Genomic DNA, 15,426 nt, shown 5'->3' with positions numbered 1-15,426 from the left:
CATCAAAGAACCCAGTGAGACTGTCCATCTGTATTATGTTATCTTTTATCTAATCATGCCTTGTGCTTGAGATGTTTCGAGAAAAATCCTGCAAGAACCTGAGATTTATTAGTATGAGAGTGACATCTAGTGGGCAACACTGTGCAGTTAGAAGTTTTGAGCTGCTTTTATAGTATTTGAGAACTCACAATAATAATGCACGTAACAGTGTGTGGATTTCAATATATATATATATATATATATATATATATATATATATATATATATATATATATATATATATATATATATATATATATATATAAAATAAGATAAAAGATAACATAATACAGATGGACAGTCTCACTGGGTTCTATATCATATTGCAATATAATTTATTTAATTGCTGCAATTTATTCAATCTGTAAGCTTATACTGTTTGTACGTTTAGAGATAACTTGGTTAACTGTTCATTCACTCATTATCTTTAACAGCTTTCTCCTGATCAGGGTTACAGTTTTTCCTGAGAACGCTGGGGTTGAGGTGGGAATAAATTAAATAGGACCATGGTTCATCAAAGACTCCATGCACATTCACTTTCATGAATTTATTCACAACTAGGGGCAATTTAGAGTCATTGGGTCACCTACCATTATGGTTTTGGGAACTGGAAGAAAAACCTCCAGCCAGAATGTAACTGGAATGCCAGATCAAACCGAGAACCCTGGAGCTGTATAATGTATTCATAGAAATATAAAATAACAACCATCCCAGTAACATAAAAATCTTAACAAAAAATGTGCATTTACAGTAAAAATTGCAAACGCTTGAAAAAGATTAAAGGCCACTGTCAGGGTGGTTTTTGTTCTCTTGCCAAATCTTTTCTCTAATTTCCAGTTCTTTGTCTGTGACCGCTGCTGCCCCCCAGTTGGTCATTTTCTGAGGACCTTTGTGGCCTAAAAATGAGAAACCAGATTATGACTGTCAATAAAATTTTTAAAGGAGTTAAAAATAAATCAAATAACTGTTTTAGTTTCAACTCTGTAGAGTCCAGCACCAGGTCCCTAACATATTATCCTGTGTAGCTGTTTACCTGGCTGGATGAGTCGAATTAGCCCCTCATGCTGCGCCACTTTATCCTTCCAGCTCTTGGTCTTGTTCGCCGCCTCCTCCATTTTTCTTTTCACAGCCTATGATTACATTCCAACACAGTACGTATTATTACATTTCACCTTTATGAGATGTACAGAAAAATGACAAAAAAGGGAAAAATCTTACATAAAGCATTGCAAACTACCCCATAATCACTTTAGCCTTGGCTTTGATTCTACAATTCTTTGGAAACTGCGGTAGGGGGGGAGATGGGACTTGTGTTGTACTGCATTAGGAGATGGTTAATATGACATGATAAATAATTAAGTAATAAATGTCTGTGTTGGATATAATCCTAAAGCTCAAGGCATAATAAACAACCAAGTGTAAACATGTGTGTGTGTGTGTGTGTGTGTGTGTGTGTGTGTGTGTGTGTGTGTGTGTGTGTGTGTGTGTGTGTGTGTGTGTGTATATATATATATATATATATATATATATATATATATATATATATATATATGAGAGAACTGGCCTCATACTCCTGTAGCGCCCCCTGTCTCTGCTGTTCGAGGTTAGCCAGCTGCTGCATTGCCTTCTGCAGGGTTTGTTCCTGCTCCAACCTCTGCTGCTCCAACTGCTCTTTCTCCTGTTGTGTCTGACTGATGGCTCGTTGCTGCTGCAGGTGTATCTGCTCCAGCTCAGTACGCTTCTTTACCTCCTCCTCCAGCAACCTGACACACACACACACACACACACACACACACACACACACACACACACAGACACACACAGACACACACGCACACTCAGTGTTTGCAGTCTGCTCTTAATCAAATTATAAAGTGTGTGTTGTGGGGTAGTTATGTATAGTACCTAGCAGGGGCGCCGCTAGGGGGGGTGCAGAGTATGCCAGGCATATAGGCCCCAAGAGAACGCTAGGGGCCCCACAATCATCAATTAAAATTTTTCCAATTAGTTTTTTTTTTTAACTTACGTGTTGTTTTGCACGTTTTTATGTGTTCTCTAATGGAATGTTTTATGAATAAAATTAAACGCATGAGGTTTGTCTACAGACTGCATAAGTTAAAATGTGTTTAGAAGCTCGTTGTGGTATTTAGTCGGTTGATATGTTACATTTCCCTTCCTTTATACATCTGTTTTTTTTTTAAAATGTTTTATTAAAAAATATATAGGGCCCAAAATTCTGTCTTGCATACCCCCCTTAAAACTGTTAATTGCGCCGCTGGTACCTTGCCTGCAGTTTACGCAGATTCTCCTCATCCTGTCTTGTTTGTCTTTCGTCCTCTAGCGCCTCCTCCAGGCGGCGGTACATGTCCTCTAGCTCCCGGACACGCTGCAGATACAACTTGAGCTCGCTCGACATCTGATCCACCTGCTCCTCCATCTGCTGCCTCACCTAACACACACACACACACACACACACACACACACACACACACACACACACACACACACACACACACAAAACAGCTAAAATGCAAAACTCTTGCATGTTCACATGAGATCCAATAAGCTTCACTAATAATAATTACCATTTTTTCTTTCTCCAGGTCCATTCTGTAGTTGTTCTGTAGCTCTGCTTGGGTGTGAATTCTTCTCTGCTCCTCCATCAGAGCTCTCGCTGCCGCCTCCTCCAGGTTCTGGTGAACAAACACAACTTAGTGTTCTACGTGTAAGAAAACAAAAATCAGTTTTGTGAAGTGCATTAGGAGTATAATGCAATGTCTAGCTGTAAAACTCTTTAAAAATAGTAAACTCTGTCCTGAAGATGTCAGAAAATCCTCAGCTTACAGCATTGCATTTGATCTGAAAGCACTGAAACTGGAGCCCTTTTACAGAAAACCGCTCCACTTCTTCATTATTTTTTCATTAACCATTAAACTGTTGTTCATTTTTTTTAAATCCACTTATATGGAGCAGCTGCCATACATGTCCCTGTAAATCCGATTCTACTGTTCATTTACCAGACCAACTCATTTGTTGCATCAAAGCCCAAAGCATTTCCTTGCATGTCACACTGTGTATGGCAATGTATGTAAATTAAATTAGAGGTTTCACAGATTACATGGTAGAACAAGAAACCAAAATCTGTTAGTACTACTGTTTTTTTTTTTTTAAATGTGTCTCTTTTTAAAGACAGTATTGAGTATAATATTTATATGTAGAGTATGTCTATCAATTCATTTATAACTTCCTAAAACTTCATCATATAACAATCATATCCGTAATAGCTGCTGCCCCTGTAGCCCCAGTTACATTTCTGTTGTTTGATAATGACAATTTATTGAGATTAATAAATATTATTATTATTAAAGATATATTATAATTGATTTTAACCTTGCTAGTAAACATGAGACCTGATTTTTTAAAACTAAGCAGGATAATGTAACAAGCAGATAACCATATCTGCTGTCAGCACGTCTAAAAAAAGAGGAACTTGATTTCCGAGCTATAATAGAGGAAAGACACTTCTGAAAGTGAAATGACAAGCTTAACAGATGAGGTGACTAAAAACAGGAACTTGGGCTTTCACAGAAACAGCTTATCTGTATCTTTAGCTTGTGAGTTGAGTCCTTGCAACTGTGTCCGCACTTTGCATATGCTGCTTTTTTTTTTTTTTTATAATTATTTTATTATGCTCATTATGCTTTTACAGTTTCAAAACTGTAAAATGATGTGACTCACTGAGTAATAAGTGATGCAATATAAGGCTGATTTACACACATAGTAAGATTTGGTGGGAAAATCTTCTAGGGAGTAAGAGTGATGTTGCAGAGCACCAGGGCCAGAAATAATGCAAAATAAAAATGTAGATAAGCAGATACCGCTGGTCAGCTATAGAAATGTGCACTCTTTCATACTATAACTTAGGCAGAAACCACTTGAAATTGCACATTTAAAACAGGAATAAAAAAAACAGTTGCAGAATCTTTGGGGTGCTCAGTCATGTTCCTTTTTTCACTTCATATACATGTTTTTTTTAACTAATAGAAAAAAATAAGCAGACTTCCAGCAACTACAAAATACCAAGTCTAATATGTGTTGTAGTGTAATACGGCCCAAATTAAATTCTTTTACCTCGAGCAGATTTTATCAATCACCAGGATGCCAAAGATTAAAAATAGTATTGTATTTCCATTCATTTCACTTTACCTTAAAAGTATATAAATGTTTTTTTTTTTTTATTATTTCACTGTCAAATATGAGAAGTTTGATATTAAAATAAAAAGTGCAGCAATGTAAGCAATGTAAATGTTAGGTAGTCTGCTAGTGTGAATAAAAAAGACTGAAGCCATGATGTCTTGAAACATTAACAAAGATATGTTCAAATAAATGTAATTAGTTTGCAAATTCGAAGAGAACTGTGATCAGAATTTCTGTAAACTGTGGTACATGCCAAATTTGGATCTTAATAATAATTGGTTGTTTGTTGAATAGCAAATTCTATTAAAACTTTATTATAAAGTAAAATTCTGTCTGACTTAGAATTAGAATTGAGTGCTATATGTTGGGGAGATTAATTGTGATTGATGTTATAGACTTCAGTACCTTCCTCATGGCTTCCAGCTCTTTCTGTTTCTTCTCGTTGGCCAGCTGCAGCTCCTTCATCTGTTCCTCTAACAGCGCTTGTTCTGCCTGCAGGCGGCTGCGCACTTCCCGTCGCCTCTGTCGAGCCTCACGGTGGGGAGCAGACAGACCCTGCCTCTGCCTGTTAATGCAGTCCTGGATGGCTGGTACACACACACACACACACACACACACACACACACACACACACACACACACACACACACACACACACACACACACACTGTGACAAAATCTTAATAGTGTAAGTAAAGACTATGTTGGGGTACGTCCAAGTTAAAACATGCGTCAGTTTTTTTTTTTTTCATGCTTAATTTGAATTATTTAAAAACTGACAGTTTTCTATTCAGCAAGGACACACCTATTAATTTAGCAACAATTTGTAGAGCAGAAATCATATATAAAGTATAATAAAATTACAGGTAAGCTTTGGCTAGAGTCAGGGGTATCATTCATATTCAAATACAAATTTGTCAGACCACTTTATAAGTACATCATATATAATTAAAGTTACACAGCTTTCACAACTTGTGGTCAGCCTGCACTAGATAACATGCCATAATGTCATCACTACCTGACCTTCACACCATGTTGCATGTTGAATATCTAATTTCCTATGAATTCCCCCTTGTTGTTATAGCAAGCTCCATTGTTCTGTGAAGGTTTTGCACTGGATTTTCTATCATTAATGAGATCAGACACTTTGGATGTTTGATGTTTGGATGTCGAGGAAGTTTCAGTTCCAAATGTGTTCAGTGGGGTTGAGGTCAGTTCTTTCACTCCAACCATAATATACCATGTCTTAAGGGAACTCATTTTATGCACAAGGGCATTGTCAAAATGGAACAGGTTTGGACCTTTCATTTCAGTGAAGGGAATTTACAAAGCTACAGTATACATAAACATTTTATACATTGTGTGCTTCTAACTTTTATGGCAACAGTTTGGGGAAGAAGCACATATGGTTGCCATACCCTGTATCCACTCTTGACGTTTCTTTTTGTCTGGGGCGCTGATCTCGAGACTTTTGTCTGGACATTTGACGATAAATAAGTTTTTCTTTCCATCTTTGTCTGTTAAAGGCTAAAAAAAAAATAATACAAATAAACGCTTAAGGGTTACATGATTATTTTCACATTTTAAACATCACATTTTTGAGCTCTCACCTCCACACAGCAGTGACGGTCCAGAAAAATGGAGCCCTTTTTTTCAGCAAGGTCTTCATTCACGTAGTATGAGATTGAATCGAGTCGCAGCTCAAACCAGCGCTCTGTCCAATTTTTCCTTTTGTGGCCTTTTTTTGTCATGTAGCCCTAAATGGCACATTATATTAATCTCATATTTGTGTTCATCCACCAGCTTTTCAAACATTTTATGTTGCAGGGCATGCTATTTTACAGTAATAACAAAACAACACAGTGGTGAGATAAAACCAAGTGTGTGTCTCACACAAAAGTCGATTAACCTTTAACAGCAAGCAGTTTTATTTGATATTAAAGCAAAATGCTCTAAAATCACCAGACACTCTTCTTTGTCATAAAGTTCATAATAAATAAACACAACTTCTCAGTCCTACAGACTTACCTTTATTTCTTTCTAAAGTTTAATCTCATTAAATAAAGATGTTCTTACCGAAAACTAGATTAGGCTGTAAACAAGTCCATCAGCTGTTACTAGAATATCAGAAATATTACTATATTACCAGTGGTGGACAAAAATGAAGTAAATGTAATTAATTACTGTACTTAAGTAGCTTTTTCGCATATGTGTATTTTACTAAAGTATTTCCATTCGGGGAGACTTTTACTTCGCTACATTTCAAAGTCAAATATCGTACTTTTTACTCAACTACATTTTGCTAAATCAGTCATTCCTTTTTTAAATTATTATTTATGAGTGAATAAAAACTTAACTGGTCAAGTACACAGCAAGCCACCAATCAGGGTAGAGCGTGCTCTGTTTTGAACTTGTTTTGATTGCCACTTGGTGGTATCTACTTAGCATGATCATACAGTTCAGCATCAGTTCAACAGCAAGCAGAAGATTTTGAGAGGAATAAGTGATTGAAGACACCTGTGGTCTTATTTGCATGCTTTTTTTTAAGTGGTTAAAAAGAAGGTTTTGGGCTCATGATAATTTGAATAAATATCAATCAATATTTAACTCGTTAATATCATTCTATTAATAGTTTGGTGTGCTAAAAGTAACATTAGAGGGAGAACCTTTACTGGAGTAATACTTTACCAAGTGTATCTCTACTATAACTTTAGTACATGGTTCGTATACTTTGTCCACCACTGTAAATTACTATTACAGAAATGATTTACCATAACATAAACCTTTACATAAACCTATATTCAACAAAATTACAGCACTGTGGTACAAAGAAATATATAGAGAGCATTATGGTGTATACAGAGCCTGTCAAAAGTGTGTTTGACACTAACACCTAGTCGAAACACCTAGTCTTTTTTAATTTTTGAGACACATGCATGGACCTTTTGTTTGTGGGGAAGGGGTAGCTCAGTGCTTAAGATGTACATCTGCACAGAAGATTTTAAATTCAAATCCCACCACTAAGTTGCAAGGGCGTCTGCCAAATGCCATAAAAGTAAATATGCAAAAAATAGGTAATTTTACTTTAACCAAACAAATATGTCTTTTTACAGATGATAAAAAATAAATGAACAAATTAATGAACAATTACAATATATTTTCATTGAAAAATCCCTTAGCTCTTGGCAACAAGAAGAGTTTTCCAAACATTCATCTGAAATAACTTCTAAATGTAAAAAAAAAAGTTGTCCTCGTTAGTTGGATATTTCTTTTAGACCACCTGATTTAGTTCATTAAAGGGCAGTTAAATAGGATTTACTGATGGTGTGGTAACTGGCCAGTCAATAAAAAAATAAAAAATAACACTCCAGCTGATTGCTCTCTAAATAATGCTTATAGTGTTTGGACATATGTTTCAGGTCATTGTCTTGTTGTATGGTGAAATTGGGTCTAATTAGCAGAAGTCCAGACAGAAAGGAAAATGACAGAAAATGAACTAAAGTTTTCTTTCTATGCGGATAAAAAGGTGGCATATATTTCAGATACAGAAACCTATCTTTTCTATGTCTTAAGACAGTTTAGTGGTGTCTTAATTTAAACTTGCATAAAAGTTTTCCCCAACAATTCTACTGCGAGATCTCTTCCAACGTCAACATTACCATTTAAATTAGCCTCAGACAATTTCCGATACCTGGGAGTAACTGTAACACGGAAGTATTGAGACCATATTAAGCATAATTTCATTGCAATTTTGAAGAAAACAAAACAAGATCTTGCTAAGTGGACAACTCTCCCACTTTCTCTGGCAGGCAGAATCAATAGTATAAAAATTTAAATTCTTCCTAAATTTATTTTCCTGTTTTGAAATATTCCAATTTTCAAACCAAAAACAATCTTTAATTCTTTATATCAAGCAATTTCAGATTATATTTGAAAAGAAGGCCTAATGTGAATCCAAAGATTTTCTTCAACAACCCAAAAAAAAACTAGGCGGCTTTGCACTTCCATATTTATTATCTAATTAATGATCTTTTTCAGGAGAATACATTTGTTACTTTTTCTTATTTGTCAAAAAGATTTTTTTTCTTCCCAAAACCCATTTTTTATCTTCAGATTTTTGAATTCATAATAAATACATTTTCTTATTTCCCTCATGCACCTCTTAAACAAGAGATTGATCAGGTTTTATAAACAAAACTCTGTAAAAGTACTGTCTCTAATATTTATAAAACTTTTTTTTTTTTTTTTTTATAGTAAGGTCAGGATCTTCATCTCTCTCTAAAATAAAGCAGAATTGGGAATCAGACCTTAACCCTATTTTCACAGATAAGGAACCTGTACGTACCTCTTCAATTTGGGGTTGTCATTCACTTTTACAGTTTAAGTTTTTGCATAGAGTGTACTGGACAAAAGCCAAATTGTCTAAAATCAACCCTGGTTCAGATCCAACTTGATCCAACTTCCAGCTACTCTTTGTCATACTTTTTGGCTTTGCTCAGCCTTGACTTCTTACTGGGCATCAATTTTTAAATCGATTTCCGAATGTTTCATTTTAGATATTAAACCACTAGTAGCATTATTTGGACTCAATCCCACAAATGTTTTCTTGTCATCTTGTCATAATATCTAAAAGGCTTATATCACTAAACTTTCCCCACCGACTACATTCATTGGATGCACAACCTGATGCATCTTTTTTAAATAGAAAAGGTCAGATTTAAAGGGAAGCGCATTGCATTCACAAAGAAAAGAAAATTCCCAGAAAGGATCTCATAATTATGACTTAATATCTCAAAAGTGACTTAGTATCTCATAATTATGAGATCATTATCTCATCATATGATTTAGCTTGATGACTGTATATGTTAGTTTTAAGATGGTTCTCACACTGGTTCTTTAAACACATTCCTGTTATCTGTTCAGTGTCTATAGGTTTTGTTTGGGCATAATAAAAATCTTAACAGTATATTAGTTTAATTAGCTACTGGACATTTCCTCGCTGACCTGCCCCTCCTGCTAATTAATTTAGTTACGGTAAGTCTTGCTTCAGTTAACAGATACTATTAACTATTATTATTATTATTATAACACTGAATACTAATATGTGTTGCACATTCTGACTGTCATTGTTGCGCAATAAGGCGCTTCCGAGCAAAAAATGCAGTAACGTCAGATCCGGTGTTGTGCGCTAAAACGCTCCCCTGCCACAGACTGCCCCAACTTATTTCATAATTGAGATACTAAGTTATAATTATGAGATACTAAGTCAATTATGAGATACTAAGTCATTATTATGAGATACTAAGTCATAATTATGAGATACTATGTCATAATGATGAGATACTAAGTCATAATTATGAGATACTATGTCATAATGATGAGATACTAAGTCATAATTATGAGATGCTAAGTCATTATTATGAGATACTAAGTCATTATTATGAGATACTAAGTCAATTATGAGATACTAAGTTATAATTATGAGATAAGTCATTATTATGAAATACTAGGTCATTATTATGAGATACTGTCAATTATGAGATACTATGTCATAATTATGAGATACTATGTCATAATGATGAGATACTAAGTCATTATTATGAGATACTAAGTCATTATTATGAGATACTAAGTTATAATTATGAGATACTAAGTCATTATTATGAAATACTAAGTCATTATTATGAGATACTAAGTCATTATTATGAGATACGAGATACTAAGTCATTATTATGAGATACTAAGTCATAATTATGAAATACTAAGTCAATGATGAGATACTAAGTTATAATTATGAGATACTAAGTTATAATTATGAGATACTAAGTCATTAATATGAGATACTAAGTCAATGATGAGATACTAAGTTATAATTATGAGATACTAAGTCATTATTATGAGATACTAAGTCATTATTATGAGATACTAAGTCATAATTATGAGATACTAGGTCATAATTATGAGATAATAAGTCATAATTATGAGATACTAAGTAATAATAATGAGATACTAAGTCATTATTATGAGATACTAAGTCATTAATTATGAGATACTAAGTTATAATTATGAGATACTAAGTCATTATTATGAGATACTAAGTTATAATTATGAGATACTAAGTCATTATTATGAGATCGTTTCTGTGAAAAAAAATTTTCTTTGTGAATGCAATGCGCTTCCGTAGATTTAGAATACTTGGTAAAACAGAAAGGTTTTTCACTATTTAGAAACTCTTCTTGTTACATGTACGGAGAAGAGAAGGAAGTAAGGAAGGGTGTAGAAAAATAGATGCATAAAATAGAAGAAGGTATTTAAGGAACTGGTAAGAAAACAAGAAATCCCTTTCTCTTTGCCTGGCCGCATGGTCTCTTTCCCTTGCACCTGATTTATTAACAAATGGTAAGCACAGAGAAGGAAAAAAGAAAAAAAAAAACATATATACATATTTTCAGAAGTGTTAATGTTCCCAGGTTCAAGTAATTTCTTCTTTTATTGTTTTGGTTTGTTTTGTACATTGTTTCTGATGCTAACATTCATAATTGTATTTTATATCTGACTATAAAGCCAATCTTAAATAAAAAAAATTTAACAACTGCTATTCTATTGTCTTTTCTATTTATATCTCTCTCTGGTTACATTTTGTAAAAAAAAAGAGTTAAACTAGAATGGTAGCCATTTTATTTCAGTTTTCCTTTCACCTGGAATATGTCTCCAGCCTACCCTGCACCAAAACAACCCCAAACCTTTAAGCTTCCACCTTCATGTTTGGCTGTGGGTGTGGAGCAGTCTGCTAACATCTTCTCTCCATCTTATTGAAATACTTCCAGTCATTTACTGTCCAATTCCTGTGTGTTTTTGCCCTTTTAGTCTTTTAGTTTGTTGCATATAAAACCATAAAAGACTATGCGTATTCTTTTGACAGGCATTGTACTGTATGTTTTAGATACCGTTTGCTGAATATCGAACCAAACACGAGGCTTATTATTTCTCACACATCTTTTCTCACCTGTTTGAGTATATCCAGTATAAGCTCCTGAAAGACCTCTGTGATGCCCATGCTGGTGGTCTGGCGGTCCATGCCCTTGGTGAAGTAGCCCATACCAATCAGCTCAATTAGCTCCCAGACATTCAGACAATTCTGCTTTATATTTAGCTGGACTTTATAGTCCACAAACTTGCCCTCATTCCAGGTCCCACCCATGGCATCCAACAGCTTTCTCAAGAAATATTCAATCTTTGGTGACGAGGAAACAGTGATTTAAAGTGAGTTACAGAATTCAATCAAAATAATGCACAGATAATGTAAAAGGTTCGGTATTTACTCACCTCTTCTACTATGATGACAAGCGGATATCTGTCCTCAGAGAGAAAGTTAAATATACACCAGACTTTTAAAGCGTCATCTTCAGAGATGAGCATGCGGTTGCTGGAGATGTTCTTGCGAGCACACAATGTCCAGCACATTTTATTCAGTTCCATAAAATCAAACTTGCCCTGGATCTGGGATTAGAGAACAGTTGGTTTGGAACCTCCTCAAAATGTACATTCCTCACTTTTTACACACCTTTAATAATATTTTCATTAGTTTTTTATTACCGTATGACGCGTTTTGGGATAAATCACTGTATAATTATCTAAAAACATGACAAATTTCCTAAGAAATATATTTGGTTGCACACAAGACACATTCAGAAATACAATATCATCACATATTATATTATATTATATTATATTGTGATATAAGATATCATGTACTTTTGGTGAATCACGTCTGTACATTTTAATATTAAAACAACAAAAACACTAATATAATTATTCAATGCATTGTACAGAATGCTCAAAGATCAAATACTGTTACTATTATTTCCATATAACAGCAAACACTGAGGTGTTTTAATTATATTACAGCATTTTGCAAAAACAATGAAGCTTTTCATTATTCATTAACACGTCATGCTACTTTCTCTATTTACAGCCATATTTAATTTTGCCCATGTTATTAGTATAATTGAACATAACTTTTTTATGTTTGTCACTTAACATATCAGTATTAAATTAAATTAAATTAATATCAGTGATTAAATAATTATTATTAATCATTATTATTTTATAAAATAAAAACAATTACATCCACATTGTTATTTTATATAAACTTTAAAAAACGCATTCAGACTTGAAGTCTTACTCAAGGATGTTCGGTCCTTTCACAGAAGTAAACCTAAAGCTAAAAATAACAGCATATGAGACAAAAGTGTTGTCACATGATTAAGCAGAGGAAAAACTGTCAAACCCATGTAAATGTTCCTAATTTGTGATTAGTCAGCAGTCGGTTCAAGCACCCACTTCTGCATGTCTGTGTTCTGTGTGTCTGTGTATGTGTCTGTAAATGACGTGCTAGGGCAAGCATCCAAAAGAAGAGTTTTTTTAAGTACTTGAGAATAAACAAGGCAATAATAGGCAGAGAAGTAAGGCAGAATCTATCTACCCTGTCTAGGATGAAGGTGTTCAAATAGGGCATGTAGCCTTGCGTGGACACGGGTCCCTCATCGTTGTCCTTGAAATGTTCCTCCAGCTCAGAGTTTTCATATGGAATCTGCAAAACCGTGTACAGGTTGTGTGACAGAACCTTCACGAGGCAGAGCAGACAGAAAAGTAATCAGTAAACAGAAATCCCCCGCTTTACCGCAGTTCGAATCTCGAGGCCCTGGTTTTGCATTTGCATTTTGCGTTTGCCACATAACTAATTTGTTTTGCTGATTTTTTGGTCACTTACAGATAGCACAATAGACCAAAAAAACTTATAGGGAATAGTTTTGATGGAGTTTTATATTGATTAATAAAAATATAATTACAGTATTTTTGCAAATATTTTCTGTGTGTGTTTAAAATTTGTTGGAAGATGATTTATTGCTTAACCCTTAACAATAAAAAAAGCATTTCTTCTGGGTGATGCCGGATAGTGGCATTGTAAGTAGTACAAAGGCATAAGAAGATAGTGTACAGGTGTAGAAGCGCACAGAGAAATGCGATGTGTGAGGAAATTTGTAACTAAGTGTCTGGGATGAGATCAGGAGAGTCTTTATGGTCATGGTAGCAGCTCCAAGCATCATATCTAAAGTATATAGCAGTGATCAAACAGTAAAGCCTGAGCAATATTAAATTTTTTTGTTGAAAATTGTAAGTATATCATGCAAGACAAGAAAGAAATCAGAAAACTACTCAACTTTGTAACCCACAACCACATGGCAGGTGTTCAGTGTTATCTTGGGACCCTCTGAGAAATTATCAAGAAGTGAAAAAAAAAAATCCCTTACAGTTTGCTCAAGACAGACCAAATCATATTTCTATAAATAAGCACATGAAGTGAGCCTTTTGGTTTTGTACAAGACAATAATTATGGATATGAGAACACTGGGTGTGTGTGTGTGTGTGTGTGTGTGTGTGTGTGTGTGTGTGTGTGTGTGTGTGTGTGTGTGTGTATTTCCTTAAGTTTTTTTTTTACAATTCAAACACTGATCGTTTAGGTAAATGTATTTTACAGTCTGATGACTGAATAATCCTCACATGTTTTTCTGAATGTTACATCATTGCATTGGGTGTGGGCATACATGAATATATATATAAATGTGTGTGTGTGTGTGTGTGTATGTGTGTGTGTGTGTGTGTGTGTGTGTGTGTGTGTGTGTGTGTGTGTGTGTGTGTTCCATTGTCATAATTTTTGGTATGATATGGTTCAGGCTCAGTTGGAGCAGAAAGCTCGGTAAAAAATTAAATGAAGTCTAATTTTATTAAAGAAAATAAAAATGCGAGTTTTAGAGGTAGTGTGAGTCAGAGAAAAAAACCACTGCTTATCTTATAGGGAAATGTTGTATCTAAAAGAACGACGCTGTTATTTCCTCTTATAATAAAGCAGAACAAACCGCGCCGACGTCATCAACGCGCTTTTCACCGTAAGAACTGCGCACATTGCGCCAAACATCTCAGCAGCGTCTTTGAATGTATCTTAATGTACTTTCAATCCTGCCTCAATTCAGCTTCAAGGAAACAAAAACTATTAAAAAAAAATCATTCCCGTACACCAGTTTCTCTTCATTCTTCCTTTATTTCCTACCTTCAGTTGAGACTTAGACACTTTTCCTTTCCGGTCCACATCCAGCGCCCCAAACGCGTGCCATATGGGCTTTAATATTTCGTCTCTGTGGACCATTTTATACCAGTTAACTCGTAACAACGTACACACTCCAGTCACACTCCGGCTATGATGCCAAATACCAGAACTCTATCAGCTGAAGTGTGTGTGAGATAAGGACGCCACCTATCCAGCGCGCTGAGACGCATTCGCGCGTGCCGTCACGTGACTGATTTCCGTGGACAGAGATGAAATGATGTGAGATCACTGAGCGCTAAAGATAATCCCTGAATCATAATGGAAACATTATTTGGTTCTTAATTGAAGAATATCTATATCATACATTATATCTAAATGCATACATCATATCTAAATGATCATACATAATATCTATACCTACATCATATCTAAACTCTTCCATTTTGTGACCAACTTTAAATGGCAGATGGCTTTAAGAAAGATTGACTCACAATGCAGAAGTGAATGAACATGCATGTTTTCTGCTGTCTTCTTCTTATCTTTTTATCCTGGAAATGCTGGGTATGAGGTATAAAAACACACTTACAGCCTTATAAACATTAACTTATTTTTTTTAATCCATATAATAGCCGGTATGGGGAAGATTAAAGGAAACCAAAAACCCTGAAGAAACCCTAAAAGCAGATTATGTAAAATTTTGCATGGTGACCTGATCTGAGGCTCAATCTGAGGCCATGGAGTTGAAAATATAATCTGATTTAATTTAGCATTGCTTTGTACTTTATTACTGTATGCCTCATGTTCACATGGGGATAGATTTTTAGATACAATGAATAGTCTGTGTGATGTTATTGGCAGAATAGTCACATCAACTCTCTGTGACTGCACTTATTCCTGCTTGCAAATTGGATCGAAAAGCTTTTCTTCTCACACAGTATTCTTCTTCTCTCATTATTCTTCTATTCCAATCCTACATACATTTACTGTCCACTTTGTGTTGATGGCATGTTGCAAGACACAGAAAAAAATTGGATAACTTCATTTATAAACTGAATAATATTCAGATATCCAATCAGCCATTC

At 34.7% G+C, this 15,426-nt stretch overlaps 1 protein-coding gene across 2 annotated transcripts; it reads right to left on the bottom strand.

Moving 5' to 3' along the window:
* Nucleotides 1–350: 350 nt before the first annotated feature.
* Nucleotides 351–14,596, bottom strand: swap70a (switching B cell complex subunit SWAP70a). Of its 2 annotated transcripts, none has more exons than XM_083558066.1 (12): nt 14,348–14,596; nt 12,722–12,862; nt 11,563–11,736; nt 11,243–11,470; nt 5,847–5,993; nt 5,655–5,763; nt 4,642–4,823; nt 2,625–2,732; nt 2,322–2,488; nt 1,604–1,802; nt 1,073–1,169; nt 351–935 (listed from the first exon to the last, which is right to left on the bottom strand). In XM_083558066.1, the coding sequence occupies exons 1-12, from the start codon at nt 14,441–14,443 to the stop codon at nt 817–819; spliced, it is 1,767 nt and encodes a 588-aa protein (XP_083414192.1). In that variant the 5' UTR covers nt 14,444–14,596; the 3' UTR covers nt 351–816. The 2 variants fall into 2 exon arrangements, with proteins under 2 accessions (XP_083414192.1, XP_083414193.1); XM_083558067.1 differs by having other exon boundaries at nt 12,722–13,510; nt 14,348–14,590.
* Between the last annotated feature and the right edge of the window lie 830 nt (nt 14,597–15,426).

Source organism: Silurus aristotelis (assembly GCF_946808225.1).
Source record: "Silurus aristotelis genome assembly, chromosome: 13".
Lineage (NCBI taxonomy): Eukaryota > Metazoa > Chordata > Actinopteri > Siluriformes > Siluridae > Silurus > Silurus aristotelis.
The sequence above is the reverse complement of the archived record's forward strand: the minus strand, read 5'-3'. Positions and strand labels throughout refer to the sequence as shown.